Source organism: Pempheris klunzingeri, chromosome 10 (genome assembly GCF_042242105.1).
Source record: "Pempheris klunzingeri isolate RE-2024b chromosome 10, fPemKlu1.hap1, whole genome shotgun sequence".
In the NCBI taxonomy this organism is placed as follows: Eukaryota; Metazoa; Chordata; class Actinopteri; order Acropomatiformes; family Pempheridae; genus Pempheris; species Pempheris klunzingeri.
The window spans coordinates 20,877,239-20,904,027 of record NC_092021.1 but is presented as its reverse complement, the minus strand read 5'-3'; the positions used below and the strand labels follow the sequence as shown (position 1 = coordinate 20,904,027).

The following is a 26,789-nucleotide window of genomic DNA, read 5'->3' as shown; positions in this document are numbered from 1 at the left end:
TTAATAGTGTTTTTGTGACTCTTTCATAGTTCATATCAAATTCTCTCTTTCAAAAGAGATAATGCATCTCTAGAGATTTAATCTAAAATGCATTTTGCCATTACTAATATTTTATCTCAGCATAAATTTTTTCTTTTTTGGTGAAAATGGGTTTTCAGGCTCAGTCAGAGATGCTCAGATTTAACCAGTCATCCAGTGATGCTGTGAATACGTTTGTTGGCTGAATTGACCTTTTAAGATGTTGAATTTCAGAGGTAAACTGGTTAAAATTGCACCTTTAAAGGAAGAAACCAATTTATATTAGCCAGACTCCATAATGTTTTAATTACTATTGTAACTGTGGTGGCCTGAACATGATCAAGCCTTTAGTAACTTTAGGTAAATCAGGAAAAACTGTTGTTGAAAGTTGAAACTCGCTGAAGAAACGGGTGTCACCGAAACTAAAGCGCGGAGTGGCCAGCAGAAACACCACGTCCCACCCTTTTTATCTGATTCAGGTGACACCCAATCAGAGCGGCGCTCGGGGCCGCGCCCAACCTGTATCGGAACTCGTGGACGCGCAGCAGGTAAACCACAGGTGTGTTTTAGCGCAGTTTGAAGGAGGACTCTCTGTGGGCTCACACAGCTTTGTGCTCCGAAGAAAAATTAAAGAAGGAGTCGCTGCTGCTGCAGAGGTCAGGGAGGATGGAAATTTTCAACTTTTAGAGAAGAAGCTGACTTTTTTCTCACCTCACCTGTTTTTTTTCCCTCTTTCTCGATTGTGAATCTGGAGTGACTGACATTCACATCAATTTGGATTACTGTGTTGTTTTTGTGCACGATGGATTTAAGCGTTACCAGAAGAAAAGGATGTTTAATCATCATTTTCATATTTTTAAGTCTTCTGTATGGCTCCAGAGGAGAAATACCCCCCAAACCGACCAGCGGTGTCACGATTATGCCCCCGATTAAACCAGACAACCCTCAGGCCTATCCAGACTCGAGTAAGGCAAATTTGCCGGTCTTTACAATGGATTACCCAAGAATACAGATACCGTTTGAGATCACTCTGTGGATGCTGCTGGCTTCATTTGCAAAGATTGGTGAGTAACTAACATTATCTGAAAGTGGTCACTGTTTAGTCATTAATAGGTGAGAACCTGCCACAGAGGTTTTGTTTTACAAGCAGAGCTTCTTCTTTATTAGCCTGTTCCTGGTTGTTTTTTTAACTAAACTCGCATCTCCTCTCTCAGGTTTCCATGTGTACCACAAGATCACCATCTGGGTGCCAGAGTCGTGCCTGCTCATCAGCATTGGTCTGATTGTGGGTGGCATCATGCACTCTGTCCATGAGGAGCCCCCCGCTGTGCTCACCAGCAATGTCTTCTTCCTCTACATGCTTCCTCCCATCGTCCTCGACTCGGGCTACTTCATGCCCACCAGGCCTTTCTTTGAGAACGTCGGCACGGTCAGTTACAAATCAGCCACAGTTTCCTAAGAAACAGATCTCATAAGACATAAGACATGAGATGCATACTTCAGAGTACAATGTGACCTTGTCTTTGTGTGTTTGCAGGTGTTTTGGTTTGCGGTGGTGGGGACTCTGTGGAACAGCATCGGCATCGGCATGTCTCTGTTTGCCATATGCCAGATTGAGGCTTTTGGCGTGCAGGACATCAACCTCCAGGAGAACCTGCTGTTTGCCACCATCATCTCGGCCGTGGACCCTGTGGCCGTGCTGAGCGTGTTTGAGGACGTGTCCGTCAACGAGCAGCTGTACATCGTGGTGTTTGGGGAATGCCTCTTCAATGATGCTGTCACTGTGGTGAGTGGGCTCAGACGGATGCTTTGGCAAGGTGTTTGAATCTGTGCAGTTTAGCGGGATGTTTTAAACGTTTGTTGCTCTCTGACTTCCCTTTACTCTAAGACTGAGACCTGCAGAAACATGTTTGCTTGCGTTGGATGCCTCCAGGCTACTGCTTACTATGAAAACATGCTGAGTAATGAACAAGGTGGCATTACAAACTGTTCTTAATGTGCTAATGGCATTGTTTAGGATAACAGAGAAAATCCCAGTGGCCAAATACACTTGGAGAGAAGTTATTTGGGAGTGAGCTGCATCTAGTGTGGGTACAAATTGAAATGCAAATGTAAAATTTGATTATTTTGCACAAATATTTGGTCAGTAGTTTCCTCTACACATCAGAATCACACACATATGGTTCATTATGGAGACTATTGGAACCCCACCCACCATTTAAGACCCAGTTAAGGGCCTTTACTTTCAAGACTGCTATTATATGAAATGGCAGCTCCAGTATTGTGTTGTCTGAAGCTTTTCTATTCTTTCTCTAAAGGCTCAGCTCGGGTTTCACCAGACACTGTACAATTTGTTCACTCTTTCTGGGTTAGTATGCATGTAGGAGAACATAATGTGTGGGAGGGAAGCGTCTGTGCGCTGGCAAAATTATTGACCAGATAGATTAATCAAAAGTGGAAGTGAGGGAATGTTGTTGGAGACATGAAAAAGATCAGTCCTCAGCTATGTGTGTTTAGGAACGTCTTTGTACAGATGCCGTCAAACCAGTTTCTGAGGTCACCGTTGCATTTGGTTGTATGGGAGGAGTTAACACACACATCGTGGTCTGAAAGTTTACAGAGGTGAGCTCATGCTCAAATTTCTCCCCTCACCCTCTCCTTAATGTGCTCAAACACCTACCCTCATTAACGCGCTTCCAGCTTTGGTGTGGTGACCCTTTTGTTTAGTACGCAGTAGCAGAAAGTGAAGACAAACATTTACCCAGGAGACTTGGAAAGCCCAGGCGTGGTCTGCACTGAGAGCTTTGTGTTGCCGTATTGCATGAATCAAACAAGATGTAATATTTACCAAAAGCTGAAATACTTCCGATGAGCTCCGCAGTCTCTGGTTAAATAAAACCTGGTGTCAATTGTAGGGGCTTAGATTGTGGAGAGGACCTGCAAAAATTCCAGTGGGATCATATTTTTTAAAAAGTGGGGTCCCAAAGTTTCTAGCTTCATCTGTGACAGAGAGTACCAGGTTATTGTCTGTGTCACTCATCTTTTAATGAACAAAAACAAGTATCTGCTCTTTAAAACATATGTCTGGTGATGTTTAGTATTTTTCTTATCAACAACAAGTCCAATGAAAAGACCAAAACAGATAATGAATTGATCCTGTGTCTGTGTAGTCAAAACCTGATATTCCTCTGTGCCATAGAGCTCCATTGTTGTCTATTAGAAATACTAACTAGCACACCAACTCTGTGGCTCGGAATAGTCTCCCAAAATAAAGCTGTGCCCAGCTGTTTTAGGAAAAAAATCATTTGGCTTGGGTCTGACTGCCTTTCATGGCATTTGTTGACAAAGAACTAAAATATTAAGATATGCTGCCCTTGCCTTACGCTTTCACATTATGTCCAGTGTCTACAAACTTCTTGCTTTCCTTTTAAATGTAACTTTTAATAGCTGTGTGCAGTCAGACAGCAGGTTAACCGGCTACATCGCCAAGAAAACTGCAGTATCATTGTCAGAGGTGTCGGCTGAACAGGAGGAAAAGCAACAAAGCCGGTTGCTCCTTTTCTATGAGTCACTCAGTGCGCTTGGGGAAATTAAATTATCAAATTGCAAACAGTGCAGAGTAAATATTTCAGTAAATCACTGTTATCTGAAACTGTGTCACTAGAGGCTGCACCACCCATGACCCATGTGTGCAAAACTGTGTCCGCATGAGTGTTTCAGCATGTGTGTGAACGTGTTTTCAGGTTTTGTACAACATGTTCAACTTTGTGGCGGAGATGCCGGTTGTGGAGCCCGTGGATGTTTTCCTGGGGGTGGCGAGGTTCTTCGTGGTCGGGCTGGGTGGGATGGGCTTCGGCATCCTGTTTGGCTTCGTGGCATCTTTCACCACAAGATTCACCTCGAAGGTCCGAGAGATCGAGCCACTCTTCATATTCATGTACAGCTACCTGGCCTATCTGGTGGCCGAGCTCTTCGCCATCTCATCCATCATGGCGTGAGTAGATTTTATTATTTAGTATTTGAATGGCAGACAGTTTCAATGCTACAACAGAAACACAGCTTGTTTTTCTGCAGCATTGTGACCTGCGCGCTCACCATGAAGTACTACGTGGAGGAAAACGTTTCCCAGCGTTCCTGCACAACCATCCGCCACGTGGTCAAGATGCTTGGCTCCATCTCAGAGACCCTCATCTTCTTCTTCCTGGGAGTCGTCACCATAACAACAGAACACGAGTGGAACTGGGGCTACATCCTGTTCACACTGCTGTTTGCTTTTGTATGGAGAGGTCTGGGTAAGAAGAGGGCAGGTTTTGTTTGGTATCTCAGTCTAGTTGCAGGATTAAAGGTGCCCTGTGGAGTTTTTGACCACTAATAGTGTTATGAAGAAATGTTTTTGGGTTCCAGTTGTGTTTGTGTTATATACATAAGCAGTGTGTTTCTCATCCTTCTGTTCTGACTTCACGCTGTTCCTTTGAACAGTCAGTGTCACTTGTGTGACAACAATTGAGGAAATTATGTACCAACAATGGCATGAAGGAAGAAGACTCATAACAAACAAGGTTGTAAACAGAGCAACATTTTTAAAGATCATATTTCATATATTTGAGGGGGGAAAAATGCTTTGAACTAGTTTTTCAGACTTACACAAAATGAAATTTGGTGAGTAACGCTGAATGCAAACAACTTTTGAATACTCACAAGACAACAATCAGGAAACCTTTAACAGTTTCTCTCCATAGCTTTGACCCATAAGAGTGTAAAATACCGAATTAAACTTTAAAGAGTCACTTAGCACCCCCTCAAACATCTAAACAAAATGAGAGGTGAAACAGGCTTGAAACCAAAGATGGCAGCAAAACACTGTTTTTCAGCCTACAATGCCAAATATCTCCTCACCTTCTAGCCCTGTTTTGGTCTCCACCAACACTCAGCTAAATGCCCAACGATGCTCAAAAGCTAGCTGCTAAATGTGCCTGCTGTTCAGTGCTGGGCAGCTAGTGTACAATAGGTTTATCAGAGCTTTTTGTCGTTGAAAACAGCCGTCTGCTGCGACTGGAACCAAGGCAGATGAGAATGAACCAAAACAGTAAAGTTAGTTAAACCCAAAACAATAAGCTGAAAGATGCTTCAAAGCTTGGTAGAGGTGAAGGGAATCAGGTGAAGATTCTCTGTGGGTTCGTCACAACAAGTGGCCCCTTTCATAATCACTTAATTCATTATTAGAATAAAAATATTAGTTTGTGCAGCTTTAAACTTTCTACCAATACCACTTCTGTAAAAATAACATTGTGACATCTCTCTACCCTTCCCTCCCAGGTGTCCTGGTGCTGACTCAGATCATTAACCCTTTCCGCACCATCCCATTTAACCTGAAAGATCAGTTTGGTCTGGCCTACGGTGGTCTGCGGGGTGCAATTTCATTCGCCCTGGCCTTCACTCTTCCTGATAACATCGGCCGCAAGCAGCTCTTCGTCACTGCCACCATTGCGATCATCCTCTTCACTGTCTTTCTGCAGGTATGAGAGCGTTTGCATGGCTAAATTCAAAACATTTTACACAGCTGTTTGCTGAGAATCGTTTGTTTTCTAACTCTCACTCTGACGAAACAGTAGTATGATGTTAGTGTTTTGTCTTAGTAGAAGTAGTGAACAATCATTTTGAAACAGGTGGCCTGTGTCTTTGATTTTCTTTTGAGCTGTTAACCCACCACATTTCATTGAAATGATTTGTAATGACGTAATGATTTTGTATCCCAACTGCAACATTGTGCTGAAATAAGGACTCAGAAATCTGCCTCTTAACTTTTATTCCTTGTATCTTGAAATGCGACACATGCAGCTCTTCAGTGTGTTATGTTATGTTATGCTGCTGACACTGTGTACTGATTGGTTTTTACATTTTAGGTTTAGATTTTGAAAGTCTTCTAATCCTGCTCTGCTGAATCTATGATCTTTTTGTCTCCTCTCCACAGGGCATCAGCATTCGACCTTTGATTGAGTTCATCAACGTCCGCAGGACCAACCGCAATCTTGACACCATCAATGTAGAGATTCACTGCAGGGTATGCTACAGACTGGTTCTTGTAAATGTGGTAGACGTTATGTTTTTGCACTCAGTGTTAACATGTTTCACTTTGCTCTCAGCTCATGGAGCACACCATAGCAGGCATAGAGGACCTCTGTGGACAGTGGAGCCACTTCTACTGGAAGGACAAGTAAGAACTTTCTCCTCCTGTTCGCTCATTCTGTTAAGCCGTGTGGGAATGTTGACAGCTAATCAGACTCGTGTTCAGCTTCTGCCATCGGCTGTGCCACTGATGTATTTCCTCCCAAAGCGCTGAAACGTTGTTCTTATTTCCTCATGGTCTCTTTTGAATCTCTCGCCCTCACACCAGGTACCAATTCTATCAATGCGTTGCATTTTATCTAGTGTTTTTTTCCTTTGGAGCAAACAACTCTTTTATAATATGATATAATAACACAAAGCTTGTATATTGTACATTTTTATTTATACATTTATTTTAGCATTTTATATGGGACCACACACATTTTCCACTTTTACACACTCTTCATGCTCTTCTCGTGAGACGGGTTCCTCAAGTCTCAGTATGCAGATTTTAAGTTTGAATTAACTTGTCCAAACATGCTGCAGACCTGAATGTAACAAATAAAGCCGTCAGAAAGTATTAGTTATATTAGTATTAGTGTTTGTTTTGGCTTTGTTATCTGGCTCTGTCCATTTACAATACTAACTTTAAGCTTTTTGAGGTTTTGTAGCCCTTTTTATACACAGTCCCTCAATTTAGGATTTCTTCTGGCTCATGACTAAACTAATAATAGCCAAATGGCTGAATTTTCTTGATTGATCGGGTAAGTCATGTGGCCTCAATCCTGCTGATCGTGTGTTTCACTGCGCTTCCTGCTGACCAGAAAAAACCTCTGAAAGAAGCAATAAATGTAGATGGCTGCAGTACAGACCTGACAGGGCATTAACAGTGAAGACAATCAAGTATCTGCTGATTGATGTGGGTCATCAAGTGCAAAAAAATGGAAAGAAAATTAAGTGTCACAGCACCAGAATAGCAAGAACCAGTACAGTAACTTTAAAAAACTAACACTACATACATAAGAAAACTAACACTATCATAAATAGTAACTATATTGTGCAAACGAGACAAAAGTTGGCACAAATAAAGTCAGACAACAAGAAAATTGCAGTAGAAATTTAGTACAAAAATTGCACTTAAACATATACAGTATTTGCAAATATTAAATATGATGACTTAACTTGTCCAGTTACTTTCCGTCCTCGAGAATTGGTGGTAACTCTTTCTGATAACTCTCAAATTTAAGCTGAGGTTCAGCACTTTGAAGGACAAATTTGGTTATATTTTATATCTTTCTTATTCTAAACCTGATACAGCTTATTCCTGTGTGTATTAGAGTTTCATTGTTGTCCAGAAACACAAAAACACATTCATGAGGAACACCGTTGCACTGGGTGACATGTTCCTTTATTATGAACACATTGCTGGTTTTAATCTTTTCAGGGGGTTTGTTGACAATAAGAAAAATATAGAATAACACAAACCACCTTTTTTACACATCATTGTTTCAAACCTCCTGATTATTGTATCAATTCAAATCTAATGTGCCCTAAAGTACAGAACAAGCACAACAAAACAAATGTGCCTGTTATTTTCTGGCTGCACTGTATTTTATTGTGACTGGGTGTCTCCGCCACAGGGCCTTCACAGATATCTCTGTCGACTCTAATCAGCGTAATTCCCTTTTCGCTCCATGTCAGGTTCATGAAGTTCAACAATCGAATCCTGCGGAGGATCCTGATCCGAGACAACCGGGCCGAGTCCAGTATTGTGGCATTGTATAAGAAGCTGGAGCTGCAGAACGCCATGGAGATCCTGGACACGGTGTCTGGAGACATCAGCGCTGCTCCGTCCATCGTCTCGCTCTAGTACGAAACCTTCGTCATGTTTCTCTGATATCACACACCCTCCTTACTGTCAGATCGTCAAAGGGGGAATTGAGAAAATAATTTATTTTCTCTTAATATCTGTTTTCGTCTAGTGAGGAAAAGAAAAGCTCTGCCAAACCTAAGAAGAAGTTCCTGACTTCCGACCTGAAGAACATGCACGACATCCTGTCCAAGAACATGTACAAGATCAGGCAGCGGGTGAGACTTTAGGATAACAGCTGTGTGCACATAATCTTGCTTTTCTCCCCCCTTTCTTCCTTTTCCCCTCCTTTTTATCACGGATCACAGTGGTGGAAAGAAACCAAGCACCTCTTATATGATATTTTAGTACAGTTTAGAGGTATTTGTACTTTACTTTAGTTTATTCATTGTACACTACTTCTTACTGATTTGTGCTTGTACTTCACCACAAGGAGAAAAATATTGCATTTTTTATTCCACTTTTTACTCCATACATATGTCAGGAGTAGTAAGTATTAAAATTCAGATTACAATTTTACATTTAAAACACATATGACAAACTTAGGAAATACAAAGATACTGTCCTTGTCTACTTGATGCCCCTCATCATGTCTGAGTCATAATCACTTACACTAATTTCCCCTCTAAAATTCTCGAATGGTTTCATTTAAATGAAACCTATGAAAGTCTTAAAGAGATCGAGTTATCCAATAATTCACAAAAACAGCCAAGAGAAAAGTCCAAAAGAAGCAACGCAAAATTGTGCAGGAGAACTTTGTTTTTTTTCTCTCCTCCCCCATTAATCATCCCATGACGCTTTAGATTTATCTTGTGACCCTTTGGAGTTGCCCAACCCCAGACTGAACCAAACTACTGAACAGTGTGTTAAGTACTTAAAATTGTTCCACCTCAGCCAGCTACAACACTAGCGTGGACAGTCTAAAAATGTAATTACATCTGATGACATTAACATTTACTTAAGAAGGAGTGATGCAGGACATGTAATAGAGTACTTACTTCTTTTTTAAGTGAAAGATATCGGCATGCTCCCATAGCCGCTGTTTGATAGAGTAAAGGCAGAAAGCCACCGCCACTCCTCACGCATTTGCATGAATCTGTTGTTATAGTAAACTGTCAGCTGCTTAGAGTATATACAGTAGTGTGAGGGTTGTCGAACTCTTGTTTGTCTCACATGGATCAGACCCACACTCGCATGTGTTTCTTTACATATCTGAACATTTTCCAGCCTCTAAAATGAAGCCGCATAACACATCTCTTTTTCAAGAAACAGTCGTTGTTTTATCCTTCTTTTTGATGGGAATGCAAGAACAATGCAATTTAATCATTTCACCTAAAATCTTGTGATCTGTTTGACATATTTGTCTGTGATTGGCAAAGGAGAACAGACGTCTTTTTCATCCAGTGTCCTTGTAAACAGGAAGTTTGTTTAATGCCGTGCTCACACACAATGATATGAATCCTCCAAGCACTGAAACCCAGAGCTGCTTTGCATAGCCACAGACGGAAGGCAGTACTTTTCCATCAGTGACATGACACCACCCATTTGGAAAGCGCACAGAGACGCTTTGATGTGCAGACAAATAGGGAGCATGTGCTTCTGTTCTTGGCCAGTCGAATTGTCTGATTACCTTAACAGCCCCTCTTTTCAAGTGTCCCCCCCCCTCCGCTCTTCACATCTTCACTGCTCTGCCGCTCACACAAGCGCTGCATCACCTTCTGTCTCTCCAGTTTTTCACACTGGTCACATGCTACCAACTTGAACTTGTATGTCATGTGAATTGTTACATTAACAGTGTCCCTCACGTGTTTTTATTTATGTGACAATTGTATTAACAAAGACAGGAGGGAATGTTAACGTCGCTCCTATTCTCTGTCCTTGCTGTCCTTTTGTTGACATGAGACATTTCTCTGAAGAACAATGGCAACCTTTAGATTGTTTCAAAGGCGGTTATGTTTGTTTTAGGTCAAGCTAATAGCTGCAGGACAGAAAGAACTATCTTGATAGTGATGGAGAAGCTGCATGGAGGAAGTAATTGTTCTGGTTTGCATGTCTAAATGTAGACACAGACCCTCGCAGCTCAAACAGGTGTGGCCAGTTTTGGTTGAGTAATCTGAGCTGTAAAGAATGCCGTCTCCTCTCAAAGCATTTTAAATTTTTTGTTTGTTTCAACCTTTGTTTCCTGCTCAGTCAGTGGAATTTATTGACCTTAAGGCTGAAGCATTTTGGCCGCCCGTAGGCTGACTTTATTACAGATGTCAAAAACAGTGAAATATGCGAGCTGGATCATCCACTAGTGGTTTCATCTGCTGTGTGTTGTTATATGAGTAATGTTGTACCTTTTCTTTTGTTTTTTAACCAGACGGTGGCATTCACAAGTAAGCATGCCCTTCCCAACGACAGACACACAAAAGAGATACTGATAAGACGCCACACCAGCGTCCGTCGAAGTCTCCGACCTGGCAGCTTCCAGACAACGGTAAGCAGGAAAACTCTGTAACTACAGCTGGTATTTACCTGTTTACTTATATGTTCTCAGCCTTTTAGTTAAGGGAGGTAATTGGGAGCAGAATTAAAGCTCATAAGAAGCAGGTTAATTATCTCTTGAATAAACTGAGATAAAATGTGAGGTTTGCTCTCTTAATCCCATCTCTTGTTCATCATCCTCCTTTTTCTCTCTTTGCATTCTCGCTCCATTATTCTGATGTTTCACCCCCATGTGTTTCTCAGGTGGTGCCTAAATCTCATAAGTACTTCTCTCTTCCTGCCGGGAAAAGTCTGGACTCAAAATTTCCTCCTGCGAGGCTGAGCTATACAGGTATGCCTCTTAAACTACCTTTAGCCCCTTTACATCCAGTTTTCCCGTAAAGGTGGAGAAATAATTGTAAGTGGAAGGTTGACTTGTTAGTTTATTTCATAGCTTTTTGATGCATCTTACATCTTTTTTCAACAAATGGGACCTTCTCTGGAGTTTATTAGTGTATCATATAATATCTATGTATTGTTCTAGCCCTTCATTGAAGTCACACTGTATGATCTTTACATTGAGCAACAAATTCAAACCCATGACTCAACTTTTTATGGATCACCATGAAATGATTGAAGTAATTTAGGGTAATACCTACCGACTTTAGTGATCTCCTGACATCCTCGTGGCGCCATCCTAAGGTTGACATCCTTGTTAGGGATTGAAATATCTAAACAAGTATTAGATGGATTGTTATGAAATTTAGGAGAAACATTCATATCCCCTGTCTCCTCCGGTGCCACATCAGGTCAATATGTTTATATCTCCAGTACTTAAGATTATGACCAAACATCTGCAGAACTAATGCTATTCCTATAAGCCTTAGCTGCAATTTGCATTTAGTGCTACTTAGCAAATGTTAATTAAATAAATCAAAGTCAAAGCTTTGCCTAAGGTAAGTATAGCCTTAGAGATGTCAGCACCATCAAAGTGAAATATATTTCCTGTGTATCATTTTATACACATTTCCCAAAACATTCTTTGGCAACTTTGGGATCTCCACCAGAATGTAAAATGAAGTTCTTCTTCTGCACATAAGTTTGTGATGACTGACTCACCAGCAGCTCTCTGAGGTTCAATAGGTAAATCTCTGTGCCCCTGTTGAATATAAGTTGAATAGCATTTTCATATCATTGCATTCTCATTTTCTTTACATTTTACACAGCCTCCCAACGTTTTTGGATTTGGAGTTGCATTTACAATTCTATAAAATGTGGCATGATTAAATTCACTTAATTGTTTCTTTACAATCTCACCACTTTCTTCACCTGTCCCAGATGATGACGAAACAATGTCAGAGTTGGCCTACCCCTCCAGACGCTCTCGCTTTGGCCAACCCGCACGCTCCTCCTCCAGAGCCATGATGCCTCTACGCAGGTTGGACACCCTGACAGAGGCGCCCTCTGTTGACAAGCTGGATGAAAACACAGGAAGGGAGAAAGGCAGGGCCGGCAGTGGCACGCCCAGAACAAACTCCTCCTCCAGTGATTCCCGTGTTCCTGCTCCTCGCCGTCACTTCCACTCCTCCGTTGACAATGACAGCGGCTCAGCTGATAACGTCAGGAATGGGCAACATGAAGCAGTAGAAGAGGAGCCGCAGCCTCCATCTCCAGCCTGGGCTGCTGAACCCAGAGACAACGCGGCACAAAACCCTCTACTGCGGCGGCCTCGGTGGAACCCGAAGATGTAAAAGCGCCCCTGAGCGTCAAGAGCAGCAGGACTGCCACAGACTGAGTCTCAGGTTTTAACGCAGCTCCAGGGTCTCTACATAGAGCTGTGTATTCATAACCCTGAAGAGCCAAATAAATGAACACTGGAGGTTCATTAATTTGTTATGAGAGGTGAACCACCCTACAGAATGAGTCAAACTGGACCATAAAACCAGATGCATCATAAGCACAGTGCACTATAGTGAAGGATCTGTCAACAGCCATTCTGTGTCTCTGTAGTTATTTCAATAGTCTCACTATTCAATATTTCATTGTGATTTTAAATACTTTTTTATCTTCCTGTAGGTTTTTTTTAATATTTCAATATAATGTAATTTAAACTTTTATTTTTGAGTAAATATTTTGTTGTCCTTACATGTAAATATTTTACTTTTTAAATTTCATTGTCCATTGTGTGTGGCAGTTGTATGAGAGAGGACACAAGTTTTGTGTATAGACCATATCAGCACGAGGGACTGATGCTGTGCAGAACAAAGTGACTTTTTGTATGTTTGTTACACTGATGGACCTCACAAGTCCAGAACCTCTTTATTATTATTTTTTTCTTTTTCTGTAATAAATTTTCTATGTTGTTAAAGCTGTTATCAATGATTAAATCACGGATACAATCTCAGTTTATAAATGTGACACTGAAGACTCCACCCACAGAGGAAGAGAAGATTGGAAACTTTTTCAGTGTTTCACACATAACTCAAAACACCATAGACTTGCATACAAAACATTATTTATTCCTTATGACTTTCTGGCACAAGTCTGGCATCTACTTCATGGATTCATTTACTTCTTTTTTTACATGAATGTATACATTTCTTTCTTAACAAAGTGGTATTTGGGTTTTTAAAACAACAGTGGTGCCCAGTTTACAGCTGAAACTTAAAAACAATACTTTCTTTAAATCGTCATTTAAACATATACTAAGATAAATAAAAAATTCTCTTTAACTGTAAAATTCAGATAGAAACAACAGCAAACATCTGCTAACATACCACCGTAGGAACCTTTTCTGAACTAGTGCCTTAGGAGAAACAACTGGCATTGAGGTAAATGAGTTACTCCATAAAAGTATGATAGTGTGATCGACCTTGGGATGGTCAGGGAGCACGATTTCTGCTAGCAACTACAGCTTCAGCTCATTTATGAACATCATCACTGCCTCAAATGTGAAAGGAGTCTTGTCTTGTATTTTGATGAAGCTATTTTGACTTACAGTGTGTCATTTGCAGGCTGACAGTAACTTCAGGGACAATGTAACGTTAGAAAATTAAAATCAAAATCGTGCATTACTACCAGTCAAGCCGTCCCAAGTAGTATGTGCCAACATAAGACCAATATATTTCTGTGTGATCAAACTCCAGCTTCTCAGTGCTTGAGCTTTGAAGCTGCTCTTCCTGACAGTAGGACTGCAGTGCTGGTGGTGACGAGGCATTTTGACCCTGTGATGTCGTCACATCTACGGGTACGTTTGGCCTTTGAGCAGGAAGCATCGTTCCCACTATGAGTCTGCGGACTGTGACTTTATCGTCACGGCTGGCCTCCTACAAATAAGAGCACTTCTTTGTGTGGTAGATATGCATTCATTTCCATAATTTCAAAATCATTCAGTTACTCAGACTTTCCCAGTTTGGCTATTTTTGTCATCCCTCTACCGTCCCATTTGGGGATCCTGATGAGCAGTAAACACACAGCTGCGAGAGCTAGGACCACTCCCAGACTGGGGGGGCCACAGGGGCTGAACTCCTGGGCCAGACCAGAGAGAAGAGGGGCCAGGACTCGACCAACGGCTGTGACCGACTGCCCGGCTCCGATCAGAGTCCCACTAGCCTGGACCCCTCCTCTCTGCAGCTCCAGGTCTGTGATACATGTCCGTCCAATAGTGGTGGAAATGGCAAAGAAGGTGGAGGTAAGCAGCACCTGCCACACGCTGGCTGCAGAAGCGTACAGGAAAATGAGTGAATTTGTGAGAAGAGTGGAGTGAAGCAGCAGAGCAGGCATGTTGTTGCCATACAGCTTCGTGACCGGCCCCACCAGGAACCCAGCCAGGGCCCCTAAGGTGCTGCTGTAGCTAATCAGATACCCCGTCACCTTTGGTTTAAGTGAGAAACGCTCCTCCATGGCGAGAGAGAAGTTACTGTAGTAAAGCATGATGGCTACAGCCATTAGAAGACGCACCAGGAAGAGGTCCCACATGTCCGAGGAGGCCACCATTTGGATCTTAGAGCCCACTGAGGACAGCTGTTTCCAGGCAGGCTGGAGCAGAGACACCTCCCTCCACCTGAGACCACCTCGGTGCTTCCCAGAAGCTCTGGAGCCTGTGTCAGTCTCTCCTGCCAACACTGAGTAGTGACTGTTTGCATGAGAGCCATTGTGAACCGACACACTGCAGTTGTTGTCTTGACGACCTTTACTCGTGCTGTTGCTGGACTTAGTGTCACCACGGAGAATCAGCGTTTCGCTCCATGGTAGCATCCACACCAGCCCTGGAGCGATACACGCATAATGTTACATAAACAATGCACTTCAAATACAGGCTCCATTCATTTCTCCCCATTTTCTCCTCACCTGCATTTAGAAGAAAGATGGCTGCACAGGTAAAGGAGGAGGTATAGAAGCCGCCCTCGTGCTCTGTGAGGTAGCCACCCACCACAGGGCCCAGGATGAAGCCGACACTGGAGGCTGCATTGAAGTGTCCCATCACTAGAGGGCGTTCGGACTCAGACACCAGGTCGGACAGCAGGGCTCTGCAGATGGACAGCGAGTGCTTGAACAGCCCTGAGACAGAACACAATGCACAGTGATAGTTAAGATGACTGATCTTGGCTTTAAGATAAAAGTGGCGACTTTGTGTCATACAACTTCTCAAACCACTGGTCATAATTACATTTTACCAAAGAACAGAGACCCTGTCTGTAATTTCATTGTTTCTTTTAATACAACTTCAATGAGATGTTGACCTCAAAGGGAAAATTAAGCAGGTAGCTATGTGCTATCATAGTATACAGTATAACTTAATTTACCCAAGTCTCTTTTAACTTCATTAGATCATTAAATAAGCAATGAACTAATGCCACTTCTCCCATTCCAGTCTTTTTTACAACTAAACATATACTGGTGTATTTAGCAACAAAGCATGATCAGTGAGGAACATAAGCACGATAATGGGGTAAATATTCTGATTCGTTTGGAAAGCCACTTGCTGCACAAGCTGTTGGTGCTTATGAACATTTAAAAATACAGATGTATTGACTTCAGAAGACATTTTTCACAGCAGACATTTTAAAAAAAAAGCAAAGGTGTTACTGATAACATTAGCTCATTTCTATCCAAGCTCTGAGCTACGTGTGTGATTCTTGCACTGTGACATGTCAGTGAAAAGGGCCTATGGTTTGGGACTTACCCACGGGTATCCGCGCGACGACAAACAACGTGATGCTGGTGGACATCCCGAGCAGGCCGTAGCCCAGAGCACTCAGGAGCAGACAAGTCAGCAGAGAGTACCGCCGTCCCACCACATCACTCCAGCTGCCCTGCCAATCGCACACAGGAAATGACACCCGACCACAAACAGAAATCAAACCAAACTGACCATTCTCTAAAAGCTATTTAGAAGAGAGATCTTTACAGATATAGATCTATATAGAGATCGGTCTTTATGCAATCCATCCTATGAAACATCTGGTGTGGAATTAATGAGAAATCACAACAAACAGTATCCCCTTACACAAGGAGTATTTGGAGATATTAAAAACAAGCAGAAATTCCCAAACCCGGAAATTCCTCTCAAAAAAGCACCACCGGCTGCTGTACAAGCCTTTATTAGATTCTCACCCTGTATTTCTCTCTCACACACACTCACATACACACACATACAGACACACATAATTAGGACCAATTGAGTTTGCTGTGTTCTGGCTGCAGCCTGGTGGGATTATCATAGAGGCCCAGCTGTTCACGTAACCCTACGTTTATCAGGATTCAGCCGGTCTGCACGCGGGGACCAACAGATGACTCCTTATCTGTTTAATTTGTCGCATGACCCCTGAGAATTAAACCAATTTCAGGAGCAGAGGGCGGCAGGGGAGAGACATGGAAAGCTGGAAGTCTTGCTTCAGATGCCATACTTATTGTAGAGTACTGTGCATTTGAAGTAATACCTTCCAAAAAGGCTAGTTCACAGACAAAATATCTCCTCTGCGTCCAGTAAGGGGGTTTCAAAGGGTAAAAAAATACATTTCTGTGTATAAAAAGTGATATTTGTGTGTCTGTGGCTAACTAGGAGTAGCTCGTGTGTGCGGATGTGCAGAGACTGGGTGTATTGTGCGACCACAACCAACCTAAAACAGCCAGTGTTTATTGTTTTCATGAAATACCAGAGATAACGTGGAATGCAACCATGTTGGCCACTAACTGCGAGCATGCCTTGTCAAGCAGGAGAGGCTGAATAAAAGTTAGAGACAGAGACGGAGCTCCAGGTTATTTGAGAGTGAAACAAAGTCAATACTTACAACTATTGTGCTTGAGAAGAGCTGTAAGATCCCATATGTAGATCCTGCAAGAGTTTCACATTTACTTTCATTCATGTTTGTAACATAAAGCGCAGAGCAAACACCATGTGTGCCTAATATAATCATGCTAAGATAATACGGATAAAAATGTATTTCAGTCTTCCGACAGTTAGGGAAGCTGGGACATCGCTGTTTATTACACGCGCTGTATACAGTAGGTCAAACCTTACTAAAGCTTGGGAGCCTGGAATTAATTCATATTTTCCTATCATCCATTTATCACACCATCATTTCCATTCTAATTTATTAATCATTTAGTTTGTAAAATGAAAAACCAAAACTATGCTGGACAAAACAAGCAAATGAGGAAAACACAACCAAATACAGAACTTAGTGCAGCTTGCAGCGTTTCTGTATTTAGTTGATTAAGTGATTTATGAACTTGTCATTTCAGCACTAATATTAACTGCTGGAAACATTACAGCTGTGCGCGGTGCTTATTGTAAATGTTTGTTAGCAGTTATGTGTCCTCATGACAATCAAAATTTTAAATGATTTGACTCCCTGCCTGCGTTAACTCTGGTAATTATTTGATAGGTCATTTGGTTCTGATACTTTTTGCCAGGTTGCTGCCTACTTATGTTTACACTTGGCTGATCTCAGAGTACATCTGCTACGATGTAACTTCAATAGAGTACTTTATGCGATGGACATGACTTACCTACAATACCAGCCACAGTGGGACTTGCTCCAAGAGCTTTCACATGATGGCTCAGCAATGGGATGATCATGCTCACCCCAAACAAGTCCTGGAGAACATAAAGAAGTGAAGGAGGAAGAATGTGGAGCAGGAGTGAGACCAGAGGTATTTAGCGGTTATCATTATCAAGATTTTACCACACCAGAGGCTGATAATTAGGAGATAATGCACAGCCTGTGTTGTGTATTCGACATAGAGAGTTAGGAGACCGTTACTGCAGCCGCTCATCCTGTTTATCTGCATCGCTGAAATGAAGCTCTTGCCAAACTCTTGATTGAAGTCACACAGGAATTCATACGGTGTTCTAACACTGCTCGTTACAGTAATTGCTTAACTTTCAGTAGCGCTGCTGTCCCCAGTTCTCCTCGTGAACTGAACTGCCTGAATCCTTCCAGTCACCTTTAATCAAGATGAACATTTAACTCTGGAGATGCAAAGTTAATCAGAATCAGAATCAGAATCAGAATTACTTTAATAATTCTATGAAGCATGACTGCAGATCTGCTCTTAAAACAGCGTGGATATTGTGGAGTCTCATCATCTTAACAATTACGTAGACTTGCTTGTATTTTACCTATATAACTTATGTCACGGTGTAGCAGTCCACATCGCAACAGATTTTACTGACAGTGGTGCTTTGAAGAGGCGACCCTCAACACACTCAGAGGTGTCAAAACAACCTGCTGCTCTACATCCCCTCCTTTATTCAGGAGTTACACACCTGATTCTTTTATGGTGAAACATTTCAAAACACCCAGACACATCAAATGTATTTGTTTGTAAAGATAACATTAATCCTCTATGATCTGCATCCTGTTGTCCTGAATTTCTACAGACCATTTGTTGTTACAGATACATGCCTGTGTCTGCAGATATCAGAGGTAAATTTACCACGTTTCATACAATTTCACAAACCGTGCTCAAAGGTTTATTATGTTTCCCAGCAGGTTAGTATGACAGGTGAGTATTTTAGGTGTCTAAGACTTAGGACACAATGATTTAGCTGCTGAAAACATCAAGAAAAGATGAATAAAATCAGAACAAATGTCCACCAGGCCACGACTTGAACTCACCTGCAAACACCCTGAGGAAACCTTGTTAATGTGTGTGTGTGAACATGAGGCATTGTGTAATGTGTGTTTATTGACAGCGAACCTTTGAATAGTGAAAGCATGGAGCTAACAGTTCACTCAGCCTGCTGACCGTAAAGTCTCACTACTCACCATGAAGCCCACCACATAGACACACTGTATAATGCTCGTCCGTCCTCTTGGTGACTGAAATAAAGTGCTACATCTCTGGTTGTTCATCCTCCCGCTGTGACCGCACGGCTGTGGTCAAAGCGGAAGCGCTCATCGGCTCTACTGTAAAAGATCCAAACAGGGAACACGTCTCTGTCCCGGCGGAGGTCTCACAGATGGGGGGGGTAACTATACACTGCTCGGTTTTTAACCGTCTAAGCAAATATGAGATGTGTGACAGGTGACGGATTTTAAAGATATATTTCACATACATATCCTGTGATTAAGCTCACTAGTCTCGTGTTTGATTTCTTAGGTGTTGAACTGCTGTGTTGACTGGTCTGCTCCCCCCCGCGGCATCGCTAATAGTTGGTATCGTCTGCTGACGTCACAGAACTGAACCGAATGAGGAAATTCTTATTCATAAAAAGATTTATTGTTTGGCTTTTTTATTGAATTACCAAAACAAATCAATTCTACACCATTAAGCTGCCATTATTACTACTATTACTCACATAATCATAAATATAATCTTTTCAGTCATAAACCAAATTGTATAGTATTTGAAAATGAAGTGCAACAATGCATCACTGCAGTACTGCAATACTGCATTACATTTTCCAAAAATAGAAAAACAATCACAACACTGAACTCATGTACCCGATATTACATATTTACGAGCTGATATTTCTTCATATGATGTCTATGTTTGTCAAGCTGTTCAATAAAGAGGAAAAAAATGCGTAAACAGATTTATTTATTTTTAATTCTTTCAGTTTTATTTTGTTTAATTTACATATTTACTGTACAGGACTGCACAGTGACTGCAGCTGTAGTCCCCTCCACAGAAAAGGTATAAACATATATTAGAATATTATAAATAACAACAGAATATGACATAAAAGAAATAAAAAAGGAAAACTACATTTTATTATTTCATTATATGTACACACACATTTGACTTACGTTGAATTTGGTTTTATTTAGTATAATATTTTGTTTTATAGATAATTATAATGCTGAGTGTGTTATCAACACTCCTCTAGTCTTGTATGCCCAAGGTAAAGAAATCATATACAAATACATTGTGTTTTAATCTCATAATTCAGGTACTTGTTCTCATTAATATAAAAACCCCTCATATCTCATATAGTTCACAGTGATCACAATGACCGATAAGAGGTATAAATAATGCATGGATGGATGGATTTTCCATGGACTAATGAATTGAACCTTTCCCATGCTCTTCTGACTGTCAGCTGTAACATTTAGACTGAATGAGATTGAAGTTGCTTTTCCACCACCTGCTGGACAAACTTGGTTATACAAAACTTTAGAAACAGCACACTGCAAGGAATGTAAGGAGGGTTTTACAGTAAATTACTGGGCACAGTGCTGCCATTGACTATTTCTTAATTACTATAACACATTTACGCTTACAGCATAAAAAGATGTTGGCTATAAGTAATTGCTGTACTTAATGTAATTTATACAACATATAACATAATTATACATTAAATATAATAGGTATACAGTTAAAACTTCAGTAAACTTTGGTTTCTAATTAATTTTGTTATAACAAAAAATCACATAATCACAAGGATCCAACAGGGTTAAACCTGTTTTTTCATATGTATAAAATATATGTATATTTTTAAATATTACGTCACAATTATCTTGTTATTGCACTAGAAATTTGCACCTTTATATCTTGTGTTGTAGCTGTTGTGTATCTTGTTTGTATTCTGCACTTTACATGAAGTCTGAATGTTTGCTTCACTACACTGAATTCATCATGGACTGGGAGAAACACAGTTATGTTCCTCTATGCACCGTACGGCACTGTGTCTCTTATCTCTCACCTCATCTTTTTTTGCATTACATTGTATATCTAAGGTAAAAAAAATCAGTTTGAGTAACAGATAAAATTACAAATGGTAGATGATAGATTACTCATTGTCACCCAAAAGCCAAAGTAATAAGTGATAATTTATTAAATGTTCTCTTTCTCTTTCTCTTTCTCTCTCTCTCTCTCTCTCTCTCTCTCTTTCTCTTTCTCTTTCTCTTTCTCTCTCTCTCTCTCTCTCTCTCTCTCTCTCTCTCTCTCACACACACACACACACACACACACACTAGAGCAGTGGATGCGAGTGGAGTGCTTCAGGGCGGGGTCACATCAGTGTGTAAATTTGACAGTCTACATGTAGGTTCACTGCTAAATATGCCCCTTAGATGCTAATAAACCAGTGGCTCCCTTCAACTCACACTGACTGTTACAAACCGCAAAATCAGATTTTAAACCTGATTGTTTTAAATCACACCTGAAGCATTAATTAACAAATTAACTGAAACAAAGACTAATTGAAGACTAAAACTATGTGGCACGAGTTAACAGTAGTGGCTGAATGGCCCAGTGTGTTTAAACATTAGTATTACTTCTATTATATAAATTGTTCGTTAAGTTTCAGTTGATAATCTGTGAGGCTGCATTTACAGGAAATGATACTGCCTGTGTGTGTGTGTGAGTGTTTATATGTTTTCCTGGTGGGGCAGAAGCTTTGGGCGGGGTGTTGTGGGATACTTTACTCCCCTTCTGTCCTTTCAGTCTCACCCTGCCCTGACATTCCCATGCCGACGGTGGGTGTCCAGTTGCCACCGGTTATTTCTGCGTTGATCCCCTCCCTTCACACTCTCCAAATGCTCCACACACTCAGCGCCACAGTGGAGTTGAGCAGCCGCCTTCAATCAGACCCCAAAAATAGCCCAGGGGGTGATGGGGTGGGCCGGCTGCAGACCCCAGCAGGGCGCAGAGGAGTCATGTGCTCAACCTTGTCCTCCCATAACATAGAGAGAGAGACGGGAAAGTAGTCAAGATCCAGTAACCCAACATAAACCAGCCGGAGCCCACCCTGTTCACTGGATGTACAGCAGTGCAAGAGGAGTGACTGTTGCTGCCTCTGTTTGTCACATGCACTCGCTGTAGTTGGAGGGGAAAGTCAGACATCCAGTAGCCCAGCGGCTGCTCAATCCTGGACCATGAAGCTTAGTGTGGCATTGTTTTTCGCAGGGCTCTTTGGGGCGTTGGCAGCTGTGTTCATCCTCCTCTCGTTTGGAACTGATTACTGGCTGCTGGCCTCAGAGAGTTGCAACCAAAACCCCAACGGATCTGTTGGCCCGGGTGGTGTCACCATAGAGGTGGGTGTTGGACTTAAAACAGCAGCAGATCAAGGAGGGTCAGATGATATTTGGCATGTCTACATTCAATATTGATTATAATGTGTTTTTAGGCCAAAAAATGTTCATATTTCTAACCCAAGGAACTAAAGTTAGGTCAGTTGCTCTTGTTGTAAGGCCAGAAACAAGAAATAATCCCAGAATAGTATCAAATCTCTAAATGGTGTATTGTAAAGTTGTACTCTGTGCCTTCATAATAAAATACTTATAAGGTCTAATGGTGGACCTTTATACTAGAATCAAAGTAATTTCTTCTGCTTTGTAAACACTGATCTGTTGCTCCAATCATTCTCTAAGCAGATGAACTGCAGGGTGGAGAGGCATCCATGTAGGACCTCTTCATGTAATCAGACACTGTTTAATGTAGTGTGTGTGCAGCTATGCAGTGATTAAGACATAGCTAGTACCATGTGCCCCTGTGATAGTCCCAGTGGTATGGTACTGTATTAAATATCACCGACTAGAACATACCTAGCTTTTCATAGTGGACACTGAAACTGGAATCAAGACGGGATATCACCACAATAAAACCAAAGCAACATCACATAGTATATACAGTACAGTAATACAGTGTGAGTGTGTAGGTTTGTTTTTCATTTAATCAATAATACTTATACATACATTACTTTCAGAGCAAAATTATTATATATGTAATGGAGGATAAGTGTGTGTGAGAAGGTGCATGATCCCTTCAGAATACAGTAGTTTTAAGCCTTTAGTGGACAATCTAGTAGAATTGTTGGTGTCCTCTAACAATCAGCTTCATTTAAAACAAAGCCAATGCACTGACAGGAGACCTTAAAACATAGAGTCCTTTTAGAGACCTAATTTTGATTTCAAAATAAAATACGCCCTGATTAGATGAACCTTGACTTTATGAAGCTTCTTCATTAGCCTCCACCCTCTCCTTTCATCTCTCTGAGACGTATTTTATAGAAGACATGACAGACAGCTTAGGATGTGCTTTTTTTGCTCACGTGCAAACCTGATGACCACCAATGATGAGCGTTTCCTGAACGGAGAATACCCATGAGCTGTGCGCTCGCTCACACGGCACCAAACCAAACCTGCATGAGGTCAGAGGTGCTTGCTCAGCTCAACCCTTGACCTGACTCAGCAGCTGCTCTGCGCCACTGTGGCCACACACCGTACACCTGCCTCACATCATCTCCAGACAGCACCCAGGATTTAATTACACCCACAGATAACATGGAAAGCAGCCATGATTATCCAGCCTTTTTAAAGTCAGAATATTAATTCTTTCTTTTGTTGTTGCTCTCAGCGTGGAGATGTGGTGGTGCCGGAGTACACTGCTGATATCACTCTGTACCATGAGGGGTTTTTCTGGAGGTGTTCGTTTGGAGGCAACGCAGGCGATGACGACCTGCTGTGGAAATTCTGGTTCAGTAAGTGAGACAGAGACACATGATGTTGTTCTAATTAGTTAACCATTATGTGTTTGTTGACTTTGGCTTAACTATCTCGTTGTTTCCACGACTTTATATCTAAAAATAAACTCGTTTATTTCTGTGTGGAGAAAAGTATTTAAGCTGTAACTGTTTGCTACTAATCATAATTTGGTTTGGTTGTTTTTTATAATATATGAGATATGTTCTTTAGGACTATTCATGGACAAATATATTTCCCTTTCGCCAAAGAAGTCATTCACAGACAAAGAAACGTGCAGTATGTTATCCTGCGTTGGGATGTTACTAATGTTTGGGGTCAGTTAGACTCCAGTTAAACTATTGGCAGGAATCCTAACAGACTAATTTAGGATTTTAGATGGATATTACAGAATAAGAAGAGCTGTCAACATCAATCACAGATGCAGATGGAAATCCATTGTATTTCGTCCTTCTTTTACCGCCGATGCATCATTGGTTTAAAATCATGTTCGTAAGCATTTCTTCTAAAAGTCATTCAGTGTCAAGATGATAAAAGAAAAACTGTTAACACACAATGTTTTTTAGCTGTTAAAGAGAGACACTGTGCACACAGGGAACCATTCTCCCCCAATGTTATGCTCCCACAGAGTCACATGGCAGCACTATGACTCTGCTGCAGAATAAATAACAGTTTTTGATTTGCTGCCATTATGTGTGTAAAACCCATATAGTGCCATAGTGATAGAAACCCTCACATGTGACCGTTTAGAAGCTGTGCTGCACCATGTGATGTTATTCTGGACGTTTGTCAGGTGATTGTGTGTCATCTATTTTCTGATGGCGACTTTGAATGGTGGGTCATTGTCAGAAACAGCCACCAGCACTGAAAGGACCTTGTGAGGGTTTGTGGAATTTCACATGGTGGAATAGATGAGAGTAGAATAAGAGTAGGAAAAAATTACATAAAAGCATCAGAGAACGAGTAAAGAATAATCCTGACTTTTTGTTAGGAATCAGGATAAAAAGGGATTTCAGTCAAACTTAATAAGTTACTAATGTTAAAGTAATGAAGTTAAGAATCACAAATTTAATGTGAATCATCAACACACAAAGAACAGAGTCTTCTTTTTGCAATATCTGATGCATAATGTAGCTTCTTTGTATGGAAGTTAAGCCTTTTCTTCACACATACATAACAATATTGTATTTTTAGATAATGTCCTCTTATTACCAGCTGTGATGGTTTACTTGTACGATTACGCTCTCATTTGTTTTCTGTGTTGATTTATTCTTTCTCATCCAGCCAATCAGCCTCACTCCAAAGTGTGCATGCACGCGTACCTCTTCCCATTCCCTGTTTCTCATCAGACCCACAATGCCACCGAGTATGATTCTGCCATAAGTAAGTGTTTCTTTATTTATTCAGATTTTGCTTCTTTGTACAGATTCAGTTCACATTCTTCAGGGATCTGATGGCTGTATTTACTTTGGCAAATGTTTCTGTTGTCCAGTCTACAGAGGCTTCTGGAGCATCTTCATGCTCATCGGTGTGGCAGCTGTAGTGCTTGGTGGCTTCATCATCATCTGCGCTGCTCCGTTCGCCAGCCACCACTTGTACAAAGCAGGAGGCGGCCTCTTCCTGGCATCCGGTGAGGTTTTCAAATTTCAAATATTTCCCATCTTATGCTACTTTATACTTTTACTTCACCAGATTTCAGATGATCTTTACGTTTTAGCTTTAATTAACGGTGACTTTTAAAAATAAGATTTTACATTCAAAACATACTATAATGAGCTTATAAAATACAATCCATTGCATTGCAAATGATTCAGATGTGTATGAGTTGTTAGTAGTTCTTAACTTCCCTTTAAAACTCCTCAGCTGGTTTCATTTGAATAAGTATTAGAGTAAAGTTATCAATATAAAAAAGCAAACAATAGAGAATATAAAGAATAAAATGATGACACATTTGTGTGGCAGATCTTACTTTCTATTCTCTCCTATCCTGTTAATCCTATCATGACCCTACAGGTTAATTTTATGACCCTTTGGAAGGGAGACTTACTGGATTTAACTCCCTGACTTTGTGTAGAGTTGCTAAAATTACTGCTTTGACCCTCAACAGTTAAATTCTGCCTACTCATTAATGCAACCTAATAATACCATATGCAATATATCACTCACTATATGATCATTTTGATACTTTCATTGTATTGAGCTGATAAAACTTCTGTACTTGTATTTGTAATTATGTACTTTTACATTGTTGTGTTAGTGTTCTTAGACTCATGTCTTTGCCTCTGCTGCTCTTCTCTGTATCAGGTCTTTCCCTGCTGTGTGTGGTGGTGATGTACGTGCTGTGGCTACAGGTGTTGGATGTGGTGGAAGTCTACATAGACCACCAGCGCTCTGCAGTGTGCCCAGGCTTCCAGCTGTCCTTTAACTACGGTCTGTCCTTCATGTTTGCCCCCATTGGCATCTTCTTCTGCCTCCTGGCCGGCCTTCTTTTCCTCCTCATTGGCCGAACCATCCAGATTCACTGCCACTGACTGTAACCAGCAGCAGGTTAAAGGAAATAAAAGTGTTTTTTCTTCTATTTTTAACCACCAGACCTTTGATATTTTCCCATTTTGTCTGCCATGTAAAAGCAGGACTCTGTAGATACTACAAGGCAGCTCAGTGGGATAAAGATCTGACAGTCTTGAACACTTTTTTACATAAGGTTCTGTGCTACTCATAGTTTGAAGACTACATGAGAAATTATCCACAAGCCTGATTACATACAATACAAATAGATGTAGTGCATAACACTTTTGTTTGAATCTTCTGTGTGTACGGTTGTGAGCATTGAGTGTATGTTTCAATTCAAATTACCAGCGAGGTAAATGTTGATGAGGAGAAATGATGCTAAATGAAGCATTTTTTTTTTAAATTTGCTGAAGGGGCAAAAAAAGATTGTATTGTACTTTAACAAGCAATTCAAATATATATTTTCATTTGTAGCATTTTAATACAATCCAAAAACAAATGGTGCATATAAATCAAATAAGGTGGCATGATATTCCTTATGTAAGGTTAACGCTGATGATACTTCACAAATCCAATGAAAAGACCAAAACTAATGCTTTCCACCTTCCCTATCTTGTCTGTGGCTCTCCACTCCAAGTCTGTTCATTCATACTGAGAATCTTTAAAAACAGATCGCAAATATAAACTTTCATTTTTTAAAAACTTTAAAAAGTTCCTGCAACTGCTGGGCACCGTAAGTTTTAGCAAACGTCTCGCAAATGAGAGCAAATAATGCATTTATTTGGGATTATTTTTAGCTGTGGATTAATACACATTTAGTATTCTGGTGAGTACGTGTGACAGCACCTCAGCGTATGGGTGTCAAGTCAGTATAAACTACAGCG

General features: G+C 40.9%; 3 protein-coding genes across 3 annotated transcripts; 2 read left to right on the top strand and 1 right to left on the bottom strand.

Annotated features, from left to right (window-relative positions):
- Positions 1-820: 820 nt before the first annotated feature.
- slc9a2 (solute carrier family 9 member 2) lies at positions 821-12,822 on the top strand. Its single transcript, XM_070837753.1, has 13 exons — positions 821-1,082; positions 1,233-1,447; positions 1,556-1,804; positions 3,762-4,012; positions 4,093-4,310; positions 5,335-5,534; positions 5,990-6,079; positions 6,162-6,232; positions 7,825-7,992; positions 8,106-8,211; positions 10,356-10,472; positions 10,724-10,811; positions 11,798-12,822. The coding sequence occupies exons 1-13, from the start codon at positions 821-823 to the stop codon at positions 12,208-12,210; spliced, it is 2,448 nt and encodes an 815-aa protein (XP_070693854.1). The 3' UTR covers positions 12,211-12,822.
- Positions 12,823-12,969: 147 nt separating this feature from the next.
- On the bottom strand, positions 12,970-18,855 carry mfsd9 (major facilitator superfamily domain containing 9). Its single transcript, XM_070838236.1, has 6 exons — positions 18,736-18,855; positions 17,474-17,561; positions 16,753-16,796; positions 15,645-15,774; positions 14,810-15,019; positions 12,970-14,727 (listed from the first exon to the last, which is right to left on the bottom strand). Exons 1-6 carry the CDS (start codon positions 18,820-18,822, stop codon positions 13,853-13,855), a joined length of 1,434 nt encoding a protein of 477 aa, XP_070694337.1. The 5' UTR covers positions 18,823-18,855; the 3' UTR covers positions 12,970-13,852.
- Positions 18,856-21,610: 2,755 nt separating this feature from the next.
- On the top strand, positions 21,611-26,301 carry tmem182a (transmembrane protein 182a). The gene is made up of 5 exons (XM_070837704.1): positions 21,611-21,948; positions 23,270-23,393; positions 24,679-24,777; positions 24,887-25,024; positions 25,699-26,301. The coding sequence occupies exons 1-5, from the start codon at positions 21,790-21,792 to the stop codon at positions 25,923-25,925; spliced, it is 747 nt and encodes a 248-aa protein (XP_070693805.1). The 5' UTR covers positions 21,611-21,789; the 3' UTR covers positions 25,926-26,301.
- Positions 26,302-26,789: the final 488 nt, after the last annotated feature.